At 40.6% G+C, this 15,097-nt stretch overlaps 1 protein-coding gene across 2 annotated transcripts in view; it reads right to left on the reverse strand.

Moving 5' to 3' along the window:
* Positions 1-15,097, reverse strand: part of TP53BP1 (tumor protein p53 binding protein 1) — an 85,946-nt gene that overhangs the window by 40,279 nt on the left and 30,570 nt on the right. For both annotated transcript variants that reach the window (XM_037154931.2, XM_037154930.2), the window contains exon 12: positions 10,508-11,816. In XM_037154931.2, the coding sequence (XP_037010826.2) occupies positions 10,508-11,816 (1,309 nt within the window). The remainder of the gene's footprint in view (positions 1-10,507; positions 11,817-15,097) is intronic.

A 15,097-nucleotide genomic window follows, 5' to 3' on the forward strand; every position in this document is an offset into this window, starting at 1 on the left:
GACGTTTTAACATTCCAGATGTTAAAACTTTGAATCAATTTTGAGGTAGCCATCCAAAAGACAATTTGACCACCACTGCATCCTGCTTATGTTTATGTTGCCCATAACCAATCCAGAAGCAGTAAATATTTCTGCTTTATGGACTACGCCTCCATCCTAGAACTTCCCCCCACCCCATCTTTCCTCCTTGACGGTCTGTACCAGGACCTGATCCTTTTCCTGACTAGTATATGGTTCAATAAACTCTTTCCTTCAGAAAAGCTTTCAACTGCAAAGGTTTTTGTTTAACATTACTTTTAATTAGGTCACAGTTCCAAATCTTTACTAAGCAAAATTAGCAAATTGCCAAAAATCACATTTTCTGATTTTCTACTTGTTTACCTCTTTTAATAAAAAGACTAAGTTTGGGAGAAAAAAAGAATCGTGACAGACTGCTCCTCTTAAACCTAACATGAAAATTTGTACTTATCTCAGGGTGGCTCAAAATAACTATGATCTGTCATACCAGTCACTACTTGTGAAAAAAGTTTGCTTAATAACTTTTCCAATACCACCAAAGCAATTCTCACATTCTCAGAATATTGATGGGGTGTCCTAAAAATTTAACTCAATTCTGATACTCTACCTGGAGATAGCACCAGACCCCACGAGTTAAAGGAGATAGCACCAGACCCCACAAGACTACCCCCACTTCAGATGCCAATTGCAAGTCCAAGTTATTACCTGTGCTATACCTTGTTACCAACTGGCTATATATTATAGATTCCATAACCTCCTCTTCAGGTTCAATTAATCTGCTAGTGCCACTTAGGGTACTGAGAGAAACAGTTACTTACATTTACCAGTTTATTATAAAGACACAAATTAGCAGCATATAAAGTAGTATACAGGGTGAAGTCCAGAAGCTTCTGATAGCAGGAGATTGGAACTAGGAGACACCATCCAGGATCATTCACTAAGAAGCTTATCTTGTTCAAGAGTTTTTATAGCTTTAATCCCCAGCTCCTCCCCTAACAGGCAGCAATGGGTGGGGTTGAAAGTTCCAACCCTCTAACAATCACTTGTTCTGGAGACCAGCCCCATCCTGAGGCTATGTAGGAATATACCCTAGATCACCCATTACCACAAACCCACTTGTAACCAAAAAAGCAGGTTCCGAATAACAAAAGATATTCCTTTCACCTGAAAAATTACAAGGGTTTTAGGAGCTCTGTGCAAGAAGCTAAAGGCAAATATATCACTTTATATACCACATTTTCTTCTTTCATCTTTTCCCACTCTACCCACATCCTTCATTACCTTTAATTAAGCACTTTACACTGTTTTTTTCCTTCAAAATCACAAAACAACAACAAAACATCTCTTACACCTACATATAAGAAAAAAAAATTAGTCATCTGAAGAGACGAAAAAGAAAATGAAATGGACTTTAGAAAAAAAGGATAAAAAGTATACACATGCTTGGCTGAAAGGAAATGTAAAGACTAGGAATGGAAAATTTCAACATCACATATAAATGACAAAGAATGCCACAACAATTATAGAATTAAGAGAATTCAGTCAGCAGATAAGCTCTCTGGCAGCTTCTTAAAAAGCAAGTTCTGAGTTTCGTCATAGATGGAGGCATAGGTAGATAGGCTTTGCTTCCTCAGACAACCAAAAGAAAGACAACCACTAATTTGAAAACAAAACAACCAAAACTGACAGAAAATCGAACTGTATGGAAGTCCAACAACCAAGGATTTAAGGAAGAAACATGCATCCAAACTGGTAGGACAGTTGGAGATGGGAGGCCAAGGTGGAGAGGACAAGCAACAAGGCCATGGCTGGCAGACTGGGCGGTCCAACATTCACAGGCTGACAAGCCAAGAGGAACAACTACAGAGCAAGACAGTCCACACAACCCAGGGTTCCAGCACGAGGAAATAAAGCCTCAATTTTTACAGCTGCTGGCTGTAAAAATCTGTGGCGGTTCTGGTGGCGGGAGAAACTCCCAGTCTCACAGGAGAGTCCATCGGAGTGACCCACAGGATCCCAGAAGTACACAAGCCCGCACACCCAGGAATCAGCACCAGAAGGTCTCAATACATTTGTGGGAAGCAGGGAAAGTGACTGAAAGTGGGGCGAGAGCTGAGCAAGCCAGCAGGTGGCATTGTTCTCCCTCTGATGCCTCCCCCCACATATAGCACAACACAGCAAGGTGGGTTGCCCCGCCCTAGCAAATACCTAAGGCTCCACCCCAAACAATGGAACAGATGCACCAAGACAAAGAAACAGGGCCCAAATGAAAGAACAGATCAAAGCTCTAGAATAAGAACTAAGTAACAAGGAGACAGTCAACCTATCAGATGCAGAGTTCAAAACACTGGTAATCAGGATGCCCACAGAAATGATTGAGTGTGCTTGCAAAATAAGGGAAGAAGTGAAGGCTATGAAAAGTGAAATAAAGGAAAATATACAGGGAACCAACAGTGAAGGGAAGGAAACCGGGACTCAAGTCAACAATTTGTAGCAGAAGGAAGAATTAAACACCCAAGCAGAACAGAATGAAGAAACAAGAATTCAAAAAAAAATGAGGCGAGGCTGAGGAACCTCCAAGATAGCTTTAAATGTTCCAACATCTGAATCATAGGGATGCCAGGAGAAGAGGAAGAGCAAGAAGTTGAAAACTCGTGTGAAAACATAATGAAGGAAACTTTCCCAATCTGGTGAAGGAAACAGACTTCCAGGAAGTCCAGGAAGCTTGGAGTCTCCCGAAGAAGTTGGACCCAAGGAAGCACACACCAAGGGACATCAAGGCATAATTACATTACCCAAGGGTAAAGATAAGGAGAGAATCTTAAAAGCAGCAAGAGAAAAGGAGACAGTTACCTGCAAAGGAGTTCCCATGAGGCTATCAGCTGATCTCTCAAAAGAAACCTTGCAGGCAAGAAGGGGCTGGAAAGAAGTATGCAAAGTCATGAAAGGCAAGGACCTACATCCAAGATTACTCTATCCAGCAAAGACATCATTTAGAATGAAAGGGCAGATAAAGTACTTCCCAGACAAGGTCAAGGTCAAGGAGTTCATCATCACCAGTCCCTTATTACTTAAAATGTTAAAGGGACTTATCTAAGAAAAAGAAGATCAAAAACATGTACACTAAAATGACAGCAAATTCACAATTATTAACAACCACACCTAAAACAAAAACGAAAAATCAAACTAAGCAAACAGCTACAAGAGGAACAGAACTACAGAAATGGAGATCACATGGAGGGTTAGCAACAGGGAAGAGAGGGGGAAAAGGTACAGAGAATAAGTAGCATAGACGGTAGGTAGAAAATAGACAGGAGAAGGGTAACAATAGTATGGGAAATGTAGAAGCTAAAGAACTTATAAGTATGACACATGGACACGAACTCAAGTGGGGGAATATGGGTGTGCAGGGTAGAGGGGAATGAAAAGGAAAATGGGACAACTGTACTAGCATAATCAGTAAAATATATTTTAAAATATTGCTTTGTTCAGACACTTCTGCCAAGATGGAGGTATAGGTGGATGTGCCGTGCCTTCTCACACAACCAAGTTTAGAGACAACTAAATAATAGCAACAGAAAACACAGCCAGAACACAGAAAATTGAACTCTTCGGAAGTCCATTAACTACAAATTCTTCAGCCTGACGGGTAAGGGGCGAAACCAGCGGCTGGTGAAGCGGGGTTGCACAGGAGGACTCGGTCAGACGGACTCAGGAACGGAATCCAGGCGCAGGGTTGGACCTAGTGAGCAACCGAGCAAACAACCAGGCTAGCAACCGCAGGGGAGACAACGGGGGAGAGGGGCTGCGTGTTGACTGTGGTCGCACATTTGTGCGCCTGTGGACAGGCGAGGGAGTGGGCGGGGCCCGGCGGGGCCGGCGGGGCCCCGCGGGCAAGCGGCAGTGGAGGGCGCCGCCATTTCCCTGCTCTGACCCCACCTCCACATACAGCGTCATAACCCAGCGACCTAAGTAGCCCTGCCCCGGTGAACAACCTAAAGCTCTGCTCTTCACCCAGCTGTGAGAAACAGCAGAGGGGGTCACCATTTCCCCCCTCTGACCACGCCCCCACATACAGCGTCACAACCCAGTGACCTGGGAGTCCAAGGCTCCGCTCCTCGCACTTAAAGGGCGCAACCAGACCAAAAATGGCGGAAGATCTCAAAGCCCCAGAACCTGTAGATCTAAGCGATGAAGCAATAGCAAAACTCTCAGACGCACAGTTTAAAACACTGGTCATCAGGATCCTCACAGAACTGGTTGATTATACCGACAAATTAGAGAAACACATGAAGGCAAAACTAATTGAAATGAATGGAATTGCACAGGACACCAATAGCAATGAAAAGGAAACTGGGACTCAAATCAATAGAGTGGACCAGAAGAAAGCAAATAATGGCCAAACAGAAAAGAGTGAAGAAGCAAGAATTCAAAAAAATGAGGAGAGTCTTAGGAACCTCCAGGACATCTTTAAATGCTCCAACATCCGAAATATAGGGGTACCAGAAGGGGGAAAGGCACAGCCACCAGTGGAAAACTTGTTTGAACAAATAATAAAGGAGAATTTCCCCAATCTGGCAAAGGAAATAGACTTCCAGGAAATCCAGGAAGCTCAGAGAGTACCAAAGAAGTTGGACCCAAGAAGGAACACACCAAGGCACATCATCATTACATTAGCCAAGATTAAAATGAAGGAGAGAATCCTAGAAGCAGCAAGAGCTAAGGGGACAGTCACCTACAAAGGAGTCCCCATCAGACTGTCAGCGAATTTCTCAAAAGAGACCTTACAGGCAAGAAGGGACTGGAAAGAGGTATTCCAAGTCATGAAATCCAAAGACCTACAACCAAGATTACTCTATCCAGCAAAACTTTCATTTAGAATGGAAGGACAGATAAACTGCTTCTCAGATAAGATCAAATTCAAGGAGTTCATCATCACCAGGCCCTTATTATATGAAATGTTAAAGGGACTGATCTAAGAAAAAGAAGTTAAAGAAACATGAACAGTGAAAGGACAACAAACTCACAGTTATTAACAACCACACCTAAAACAACAGCAAACTAAAAGGACAGCTAGATCAGGAGTGGAAACACAGAAATGAAGATCTCAAGGAGGGTTAGTAACAGGGGAGTGGGAGGAGGAGAAGGGGGGAGAAGGTTCAGAAAATAAGTAGCACAGACATTAGATAGAAAATAGATGGGGGGGGGCAAGAATAGCATGGGACATATAGAATCTAAAGGACTTGAGACACATGGTCATAAACTAAAGGGGGGGTAATGGGGGGGGCGGGGGGGTAGGGTGGAGGGGAATGAAGGGGGAATAGAACAACTGTAACGGCATAATCAATAAAAAAATTTAAAAAAATTGCTTTGTTCAAATTTCAGGAGTAGGTCTTCAGAGACATGTCTGAGGTGCTCTCCAAATTATTAACAGTGACCAGTTATCTATAAATGGAGGCATTTAGAGTGATTCTCTCCTTTTCTCTCCTTCTCCAACTGCCTCACACATCCGATTCCCTCTCTGGCCACCCTCCTCTCTTTTCTCTATTAGTTGACTATTTTCCACAATTATGCATGTTTCAATCAGTAAAGCTTTTGAGAAGAGAAGAGAAGAGAAGAGAAGAGAAGAGAAGAGAAGAGAAGAGAAGAGAAGAGAAGAGAAGAGAAGAGAAGAGAGAAGAGGTACCCTTCTAACTTTAACATCCAGATATTTAATGAAAAAACCCGGGACTCAACTAATTCATACCTTTCCAGAACCATTATGTTCTTAGGTTCCTCTCATTTAAATTAGTCTCGCTTGAGGTTTTGCAACTATGCAACCATATTTTAAGTATAAAATCATATTTTTTGTTCTAACAATGTCCTTATGAATGATTTACTCTAATCCCCTAACAGTCAAACCACTGTCTTCACTGCTTTTAGCTGTTTGCTCGAGAACTAATTCTTGAAGTAAACAGAATATAACTTACTAGTATTTTCAATAATCTAATTTTTCTATCCTCACCCAAGGATATGTTTACTGATTTTTGAGAAAGAGAGGTAGGAAGTGTGTGCTGTGTGTGTGTGAGAGAGAGAAACATCAATCAGCTGCCTCCCACCAGCCTCCCTACAAGAGATAGAACAGGTAACCTAGGTATATGCCCTGACTGGGGATTGAACTCACAAACTTATGGAGCACAGGCAATGCTCCAACCAACAGAGCCACTTGGCCAGGGCTCGATAATCTACATAAATATTAGTATAATAAGTTTTACTTCAGCAATGTCTATTATAAAAAAGAGCTGGCTCTGCCCATTAATAAATAGGGTAAACAAGAATTCATGAACTGGACTTCTGCCAAGATGGAGGCATAGGTGGAGATGCCGTGCTTTCTCACACAACCAAGTTTAGAGACAACAAAATATTAGCAACAAAAAAAAAACATAGCCAGAACCCAGAAAATTGAACTTTAGGAATTCTGATAACAACGAATTCTTCAGCCTGACCTTCAGCCTGACCGATAAGAGGGGCAAAGCCAACAGCTGGCGAAGCGGGGTTGCACAGGAAAACTCGGTCAGACAGACTCATGCTTGCGGATCCCAGGCATGGGGTTGCAACAGGCGGTCCCGGTGAGTGACCCAGGGAGCGACGGACGGACCCAGCTAGGGCGCAAGGTGGCAGGTTGACTGTGGTCACACATTTGTGTGCAGATAGACTGGTGAAAGGAGTGAGCAGTGAGACAAGACTGAGCAGGCCCCAACGGCGGGAAGCAGCAGAGGAGGCCGCCATTTCCCCGCTCTGACCCTGCCCCCACATACAGAGTCACAATCCACCAACCTGGGCAGCCCCACCCTGGTGAACACCTAAGGCTCCGCTCCTCATACTTAACGGGTGCAAACAGACCAAAACATTATGGCTCAAGAACACCTCAAAGCCCCAGAGCCAATAATTCTACGCAACCAAGAAACAGCCAACCTATCAGATACACAGTTCAAAACACTGGTGATCAGGATGCTCACAGAACTGGTTGATTTTAGTCACAAATTAGAGGAACATATGAAGGCTAAACTAATTGAAATGAAGGGAATTGCACAGGAAACCAATAGTGATGAAAAGGAAACTGGGACTCAAATCAAGAGAGTAAACCAGAAGGAAGAAAAAAAAAAATGGCCGAACAGGAAAATATGAAGAAACAAGAATTCAAAAAATGAGAAGAGACTTAGGAACCTCCAGGACATCTTTAAACGCTCCAACATCCGAATTATAGGGGTACCAGAAGGGGGAAACGAACAGCCACCAGTGGAAAACTTACTTGAACAAATAATAAAGGGCAATTTCCCCAACCTGGCAAAGGCAATAGACTTCCAGGAAATCCAGGAAGCTCAGAGAGTCTCAAAGAACCTGGACCCACTTCCGCCAAGATGGAGATGCCGTGCTTCCTCACACAACCAAGTTTAGAGACAACTAAATAATAGCAACAGAAAACACAGCCAGAACACAGAAAATTGAACTTTTCGGAAGTCTGATAACAACAAATTCTTCAGCCTGACTGGTAACAAGGGCGAAACCAGCAGCTGGCAGAGCGGGGTAGCACAGGAAAACTCCGTCAGACGGACTCAGGCGCGCAGAATCCAGGCGCAGGATTGGACCTGGTGGGCAACTCAGCCAGCGACCTCAGGGAAACAGCGAGGGAGCAGGGCTGCGGGTTGACTGTGGTCGCGCATTCGTGTGTGGATTGACAAGCGAGGGAGTGGGCCACTGGACAAGAACCAGCAGCCCCAGCGGCAAGCGGGGCTGGAGGGCGCCGCCATTTCCCCGCTCTAACCCCACCTCCACATACAGCGTCATAATCCAGCGACCTAAGTAGCCCTGCCCCAGTGAACAACCTAAAGCTCTGCTCTTCACCCAGCTGTGAGAAACAGCAGAGTGGGCCGCCATTTCCCCTCTCTGACCACGCTCCCACATACAGCGTCACAACCCAGTGACCTGGGAGTCCAAGGCTTTGCTCCTCATACTTAATGAGCACGAACAGACCAAAAATGGCTCAAGAAGATCTCAAAGCCCCAGAGCCTATAAATCTAACCGATGAAGAAATAGCAAAACTCTCAGACGCACAGTTTAAAACACTGGTCATCAGGATCCTCACAGAACTGGTTGATTATAGCCATAAATTAGACAAATATATGAAGGCAAAACTAATTGAAATGAATGGAAGTGCACAGGAAACCAATAGCAATGAAAAGGACTCAAATCAATGGAGTGGACCAGAAGAAAGCAAATAATGGCCAAACAGAGAAGAGTGAAGAAGCAAGAATTCAAAAAAATGAGGAGAGTCTTAGGAACCTCCAGGACATCTTTAAATGCTCCAACATCCGAAATATAGGGGTACCAGAAGGGGGAAAGGCACAGCCACCAGTGGAAAACTTATTTGAACAAATAATAAAGGAGAATTTCCCCAATCTGGCAAAGGAAATAGACTTCCAGGAAATCCAGGAAGCTCAGAGAGTACCAAAGAAGTTGGACCCAAGAAGGAACACACCAAGGCACATCATCATTACATTAGCCAAGATTAAAATGAAGAAGAGAATCCTAGAAGCAGCAAGAGCTAAGGGGACAGTCACCTACAAAGGAGTCCCCATCAGACTGTCAGCGAATTTCTCAAAAGAGACCTTACAGGCAAGAAGGGACTGGAAAGAGGTATTCCAAGTCATGAAATCCAAAGACCTACAACCAAGATTACTCTATCCAGCAAAACTTTCATTTAGAATGGAAGGACAGATAAACTGCTTCTCAGATAAGATCAAATTCAAGGAGTTCATCATCACCAGGCCCTTATTATATGAAATGTTAAAGGGACTGATCTAAGAAAAAGAAGTTAAAGAAACATGAACAGTGAAAGGACAACAAACTCACAGTTATTAACAACCACACCTAAAACAACAGCAAACTAAAAGGACAGCTAGATCAGGATTGGAAACACAGAAATGAAGATCTCAAGGAGGGTTAGCAACAGGGGAGTGGGAGGAGGAGAAGGGGGGATTAGGTACAGAATATAAGTAGCATAGATGGTAGGTAGAAAATAGATGGGGGGCAAGAATAGTATGGGAAATATAGAATCTAAAGGACTTGAGACACATGGTCATAAACTAAAGAGGGGGGAATGGTGGGGGCGGGGGGTGTAGGGTGGAGGGGAATGAAGGGGGGAATAGAACAACTGTAATGGCATAATCAATAAAATCAAATAAAATTTAAAAAATTCATGAAGAATACTATTAACAATAGAATAGCCCAATGTTTTAGAAGCTTCTTTAGCATACATTTGCTAAGATAATTGAAAAGTACTCCTAAGTAACCAAATTGAAACAATCTACATGCCCTGATACTTCCTTAGACTAGGTAGATCAATAACAATATTTAGATATGAAATTACAAAAATATTCAATAATACAAAATGTTAGGTCATTCAGACAGTCCTTTACTATAACTCATCAGAATCAGAGAAACCATACAGTGTCACAGGAGAGAAAGCACTGCACTGAGAATTGGGTGACTTAGAGTTTTCGCCCACTTCAATCACATGATTTTAGGAGAAGAGACTGAACCCAATAACCCTAACCTCCTTTTCAGCTCTAACATTTCTTGTTATGAAGAGAAAAAAAATCCTGAATAGAAAACCTAATGAATAGAGATAATTTTGAGGGTATAAATAAATAAGAACTACCAATAACCACACCTAGATAAGAGGTATAAAGTGGGACTGTTACAGGAACACCAAAAGGCATTCATACTAATAGCTATGATGTGGCCAAATAGTTTCTCCTTTCGATAATCCTAGAGGCTTATTTTCTTAAGTTTGTGTTTTGTTTTTTATTTTTTTTTGAAGTTTGTTTTGTTTTTAAATTATAGTAACTCTGGGCATTTAGAAAGTTTGAATTCTTTTCAGCTAACATCGTATATTATATTCCACAAATATTTCAGAAAGTAAGCTATATTCCCATCTAGACTTCATAAAATAGATAAAGGGCACATATTAATATCTTTTCCAGTTTATGGTTTAAGATGTATATATGTTGAACCAAATTTAAAAACTTTACTTAATGGCTATAAAGAAGAAATAATCAATACAGGCCTGGTCATTAATAAAGGTCTGAATATGACTTTACTGTAAGATCCTTGTACTTCGAGGCAACTGTCAAAACAGAAAAGTCTGGACCAAGACTCAGACCTTAGTAGAAACACCAGATTGGTATTAATTTCCACATATTTATAAAATTCATGTTGATTACTCCTAAGTTATAAAGCTAAAAAAAATCAAATGATCTCTGATTCCATAAATTATAGCTACAAAAGAATATAACCCAAAATTTTAAATTTCCCAATTATTATTAGCTATTCATTTATTTTTTTAATCTAGTTAATTTTCAGCCCTGGCACAAGCATGCAGTACTCTACCTTCCATTCCAAACTGTAATCTGGTTGGAGACACAGAACAATTCACAATCACACTCACCACTAGAACTTTCACAGAAGCTTTGCGAGGTGTGGGCAGAGGCCTTCTCCAGCTTCTGAACTTCTGCACCTGAGCCCAGCTTCTTTGTATTAGCCATTTTTGAGTCTTCTGTTAATAAGTTATCTGTTTTCTCTTGAGGTTGGGTCTGCTGCATTTGCTGATCAGGTTTTGGAGCATCGTCTGCTCTCACTGAAGTCATGGGAGGTAAAGAGTCAGCCGCTACAGTCACTGTAGTCACTGATTTCAGATCTCCTTCATATTCGGCACTCTTTTCTTCCTGGGTATCAAGTCTATTCTCAGCACATGGTTCTATTTCTGGAGCATCCTCCTCCCACAACTGGGAATCTGAGCATTTCTCCACTCCCTCTAAAGGTTCAGATGAAACATCAACTCTGGGAGATGGTTCCTTCACATCAACAATGACAACACTTGAATCCTCTGAAGTAGCTTCTTCCCATGCTTCTTGATCCTTATGTTCCAATTCTTGGTCAAGTACTGGAAGCTTTTGGGGGGAATCAACACTGGTTTCAACTTCCATAGCTTCCTGACATTCTTGTTTTGACATTTCCTTTGAAAGACACAACCCTTGGGACTGAGTTTCAGTCAGAGAAAGGTGTAATGAGACACTGTCCATATTTTCTTCTTTCGGCTCTTCTCCTTGACTTTCACAGGGAGTCTCAGGTATTTCTTCCACCTCAGAACTTGAAGACCCCTCCTCTGGATGATGTTCTTTAATTTCCATTGCTTCCTCCTGATCTAACATGCTAGAGAGTGCCTCAGATCGAGTAGCTGGAGAAGGAACAGCCTGACTCCCTGAATCACAAGTGAGATCAATACAAATGTCTTCTGCTACAGTTTCTTCTCTGCCTTTACAATCAGTACCTAAAATGCTAACATCATCTCTGGTTTCTGTGTCATCCCCCTTTGTTTCATCAGCACTCTGACTAACTTCTACTTGGCCATCTTGTACTGGATTCATTAGGATACTATCATTTTCAGCAGAAACAAGTTTAGAACTGAGAACTGATGACACAGGTTCAGTATCCTCAATCTGTGTGTTTTCTCCATCTTCATCAATCCTGTGAGAACTCAAGCTCTCCATCTTTGGGGACTGACTATACTCACTTGTAGAAAGCATCAACTTACAAGAATCCCCTGTCAAAGATAGCCCAAGATCCTCAGTGGAATTCTTTGGTTCAATGCCTGGAGTTTTAGAACACTCGACAATCAAAGATGAGCTATGCAAATCTTCACCTTTCTTCCCATTAGTTGATTGTTCTTCCAAACTTGGAGATGGAAAGAAAATATCCTAAGGAAGATGAAAAAAGACAAATCTTCATTTGTTCTTAATCATATTTCTTATAAATCTAATCCCCGAATTCATCTAAAATTTATAAATTAATTATTCAAAAACTAAAGAACTCTATGACCATGTTTGCAGAAATACAAGGCTCAAAATCACCAATCTTTTCATAAACACAAGTCACTCTAATGCTTTTCTTAAGAACTGACGTAGAACAAGCATAATAAAAAAAAAAACCTTGAAGTATTAACTTCACTTTTTTAAAAAGATTTTATTTATTTATTTTTAGAGAGAAGGGAAGGGAGGGAGAAAGAGAAGGAGAGAAACATCAATGTGTGGTTGCCTCTCATGTGATCCCTACCTACCAGGGACCTGGCCTGCAACCCAGACAAGTACCCTGACTGTATATCAAACTGGCGACCTTCTGGTTCACAGGCCCATGCTCAAACCATTCAGCTACACCAGCCAGTGCTTAACTCATACTTTTAACGGTAGGAAGACACCTAAATTTAGCTATACACCACCAAGCTATTAAAATCATGACATATATATGATGGGCCCACAATTACACAGGGATGATTTGAACACATGACCACAAACACCACTCCAGTTCTCACAAAGCAGGAATATATACTTATTTACTTCCCACTATTTCAAAATATGCTAGCATTCATAAAGCTGATATTAAAATCCAAAACTTACAATGTCATTAGTCAACACATACTACTACATACCAACAAGGATGGTTGAAGTTAAAAGGACTACATCCTCTTGGTAAGGATGTGGAACAAATACATCTCCCATACACTGCTGGCAGGAATGCAAAAGGTACAGCCACTTTCAAAAACGGTATGGCAGTATCTAATAAAGTTAAACACACATTACTATTATGACCCAGAAATTCTACTTGTGGGTTTTATGCAAGAGAAATAAAATCATATGTCCATACAAAGATGTATATGCAAGTGCTCATGGCAGTATTATTCATGATAGCCCCAAAACCTGGAAGCGACCCAAATATTCATCAACTGGTGAATATACTGTAGATGTCCATATTATGAAACACTATTAACAATAAAAAGGAATAAAACATTAACACATGCAAGAATATGAATCTCAAAAGTATGCTAAGCTGAAGAACTCAAGGAATTCAAACATATGGTGACAGAAGACTAGATTTTGGGTGGTAAACAAATAGAGTATACAGATATCATATTATAAAGTTGCACAGCTGATGTTATATAATGTTATAAACCAATGATTTCCCAATAAATTTAATTTTTAATTAACTTTTAAAAAAAGAATTCAAACACAAAAGACCATACACACTTTATGATGGCAATTACGTGAATTTTTCAAAAACACAAAACTAGACTGACAGAAGGCAGATGAATGGCTGTCTAGGATGAAAGAGGGGATCAGGGGAGTGGGGAGAAGGAATCAACTACAAAGTATTATGAAGGAACTTTTTAGGGTGAGGAAACTATTCTATACTGTGATGGTGACTGTGGTAATATATTTGCATACAATGTCCAAAATTCATCAGACTATACGTTTAAAGTAGCATTTTTATTTTATGATAATAGTATCTGCATTTTTTAAAAAGAAAATAACCCAAAGCTTAATACGTTTTTATGTAAGAACTACTTTTAGTGTGTTACTTTCCTGAAATAAATGCTATAAAACTCTAGCATTTAGCTGGTAAGACATTCACTTCCCATGATTTTTAAGAGAATGAGGAATCAAGATAGGTTGCCAAACTTGTATATATTCCCTAACTGCTGGTATTTCAGTCTGTGGTGTTATTGTTTACCCTTTCTAATTATAAAAATAGTCATAAATTTGAGCCTTCTCATTTATTCTCACACGACTGAAATATTGGTCCAACATTTCTAAATGGCAATTTGGCATTGCATGACAGTCTTGAAACTATATATTCCTAGTCCCAAAATTTCATTTTAAAGAAATTATTTGATGGAAGTACACTGAGATTTGGCTATAATACTGTTCAGTGCTAAATTACTACTATTTAGAATGGGAAACAATATAAAATATCTTAAATGTCTGATAGAAGATTCATTAAAAAACTATGATACCCCCACATGATGAATACTTTATATCTACATAAAATTGTAGATAAATATTAAAATATATTTTTAAATATTCGGACTGTATTAAATAGAAGTATTTTATTTTAGTAAAAAATGTGTATTTATTTTATCGCAGTCTTTTAATACTTTATATAATTTTCATATATTTTTGTTAATAAATATACACCATAAATAAATTAAAGAGTAGTTATTTCTGACACAGGATAACTGATCTACTTTTTAAATATATTTTATTGATTATGCCATTACAGTTGTCCCATTTCCCCCCCTTCATTCCCCTCCACCCTGCACACCCTGTCCCCATTCCCCCCTTTAGTTCATGTCCATGTGTCACAAGTTCTTTAGCTTCTACATTTCCCACACTACTCTTGCCCTCTCCCCTATCTATTTTCTACCTACCGTCTATGCTACTTATTCTCTGTACCCCCCTTCTCCCCCCTTCTCCTCCTCCCACTCCCCAGTTGCTACCCTTCCATGTGATCTCCATTTCTGTGGCTCCGTTCCTGTTTTAGGTGTCCACTTAGTTTGCTTTTGTTTTAGGTGTGGTTGTCAATAACTGTGAGTTTGCTGTCCCTTCATTGTTCATCTTTTTTATCTTCTTTTTCTTAGATAAGTCCTCTTAACATTTCATATAATGGCTTGGTGATGATGAACTCCTTTAACTTGACCTTCTCTGAGAAGCACTTTATCTGCCCTTCCATTCTAAATGAGAGCTTTGCTGGATAGAGCAATCTTGGATGTAGGTCTTTGGATTTCATGACTTGGAATACTTCTTTCCAGCTCCTTCTTGCCTGCAGGGTCTTTTTTGAGAAATCAGCTGACAGTCTGATGGGAAGTCCTTTGTAGGTGACTGTTCCCTTATCTCTTGCTGCTTCTAAAATTCCCCCCTTCATTTTAATCTTGGCTAATGTAATTATGATGTGCCTTGGTATATTCTTCCTGGGGTCCAACTTCTTTGGGACTCTCTGAGCTTCCTGCATTTCCTGGAAGTCTATTTCCTTTGCCAGATTGGGGAAGTTCTCCTTTATTACTTGTTCAAATAAGTTTTCCACTTGTTGCTCTTCCTCTTCCCCTTCTGGTACCCCTATAATTCGGATGTTGGAGCGTTTAAAGATGTCCTGGAGGTTCCTAAGCCTCTCCTCATGTTTTGGAATTCTTGTTTTTTCATTCTTTTCT

The sequence above is a fragment of the Artibeus jamaicensis genome, unplaced genomic scaffold, assembly GCF_021234435.1.
Source record: "Artibeus jamaicensis isolate MK-2021 breed Jamaican fruit bat unplaced genomic scaffold, CSHL_Jam_final contig_1132, whole genome shotgun sequence".
NCBI classification, from domain to species: Eukaryota; Metazoa; Chordata; class Mammalia; order Chiroptera; family Phyllostomidae; genus Artibeus; species Artibeus jamaicensis.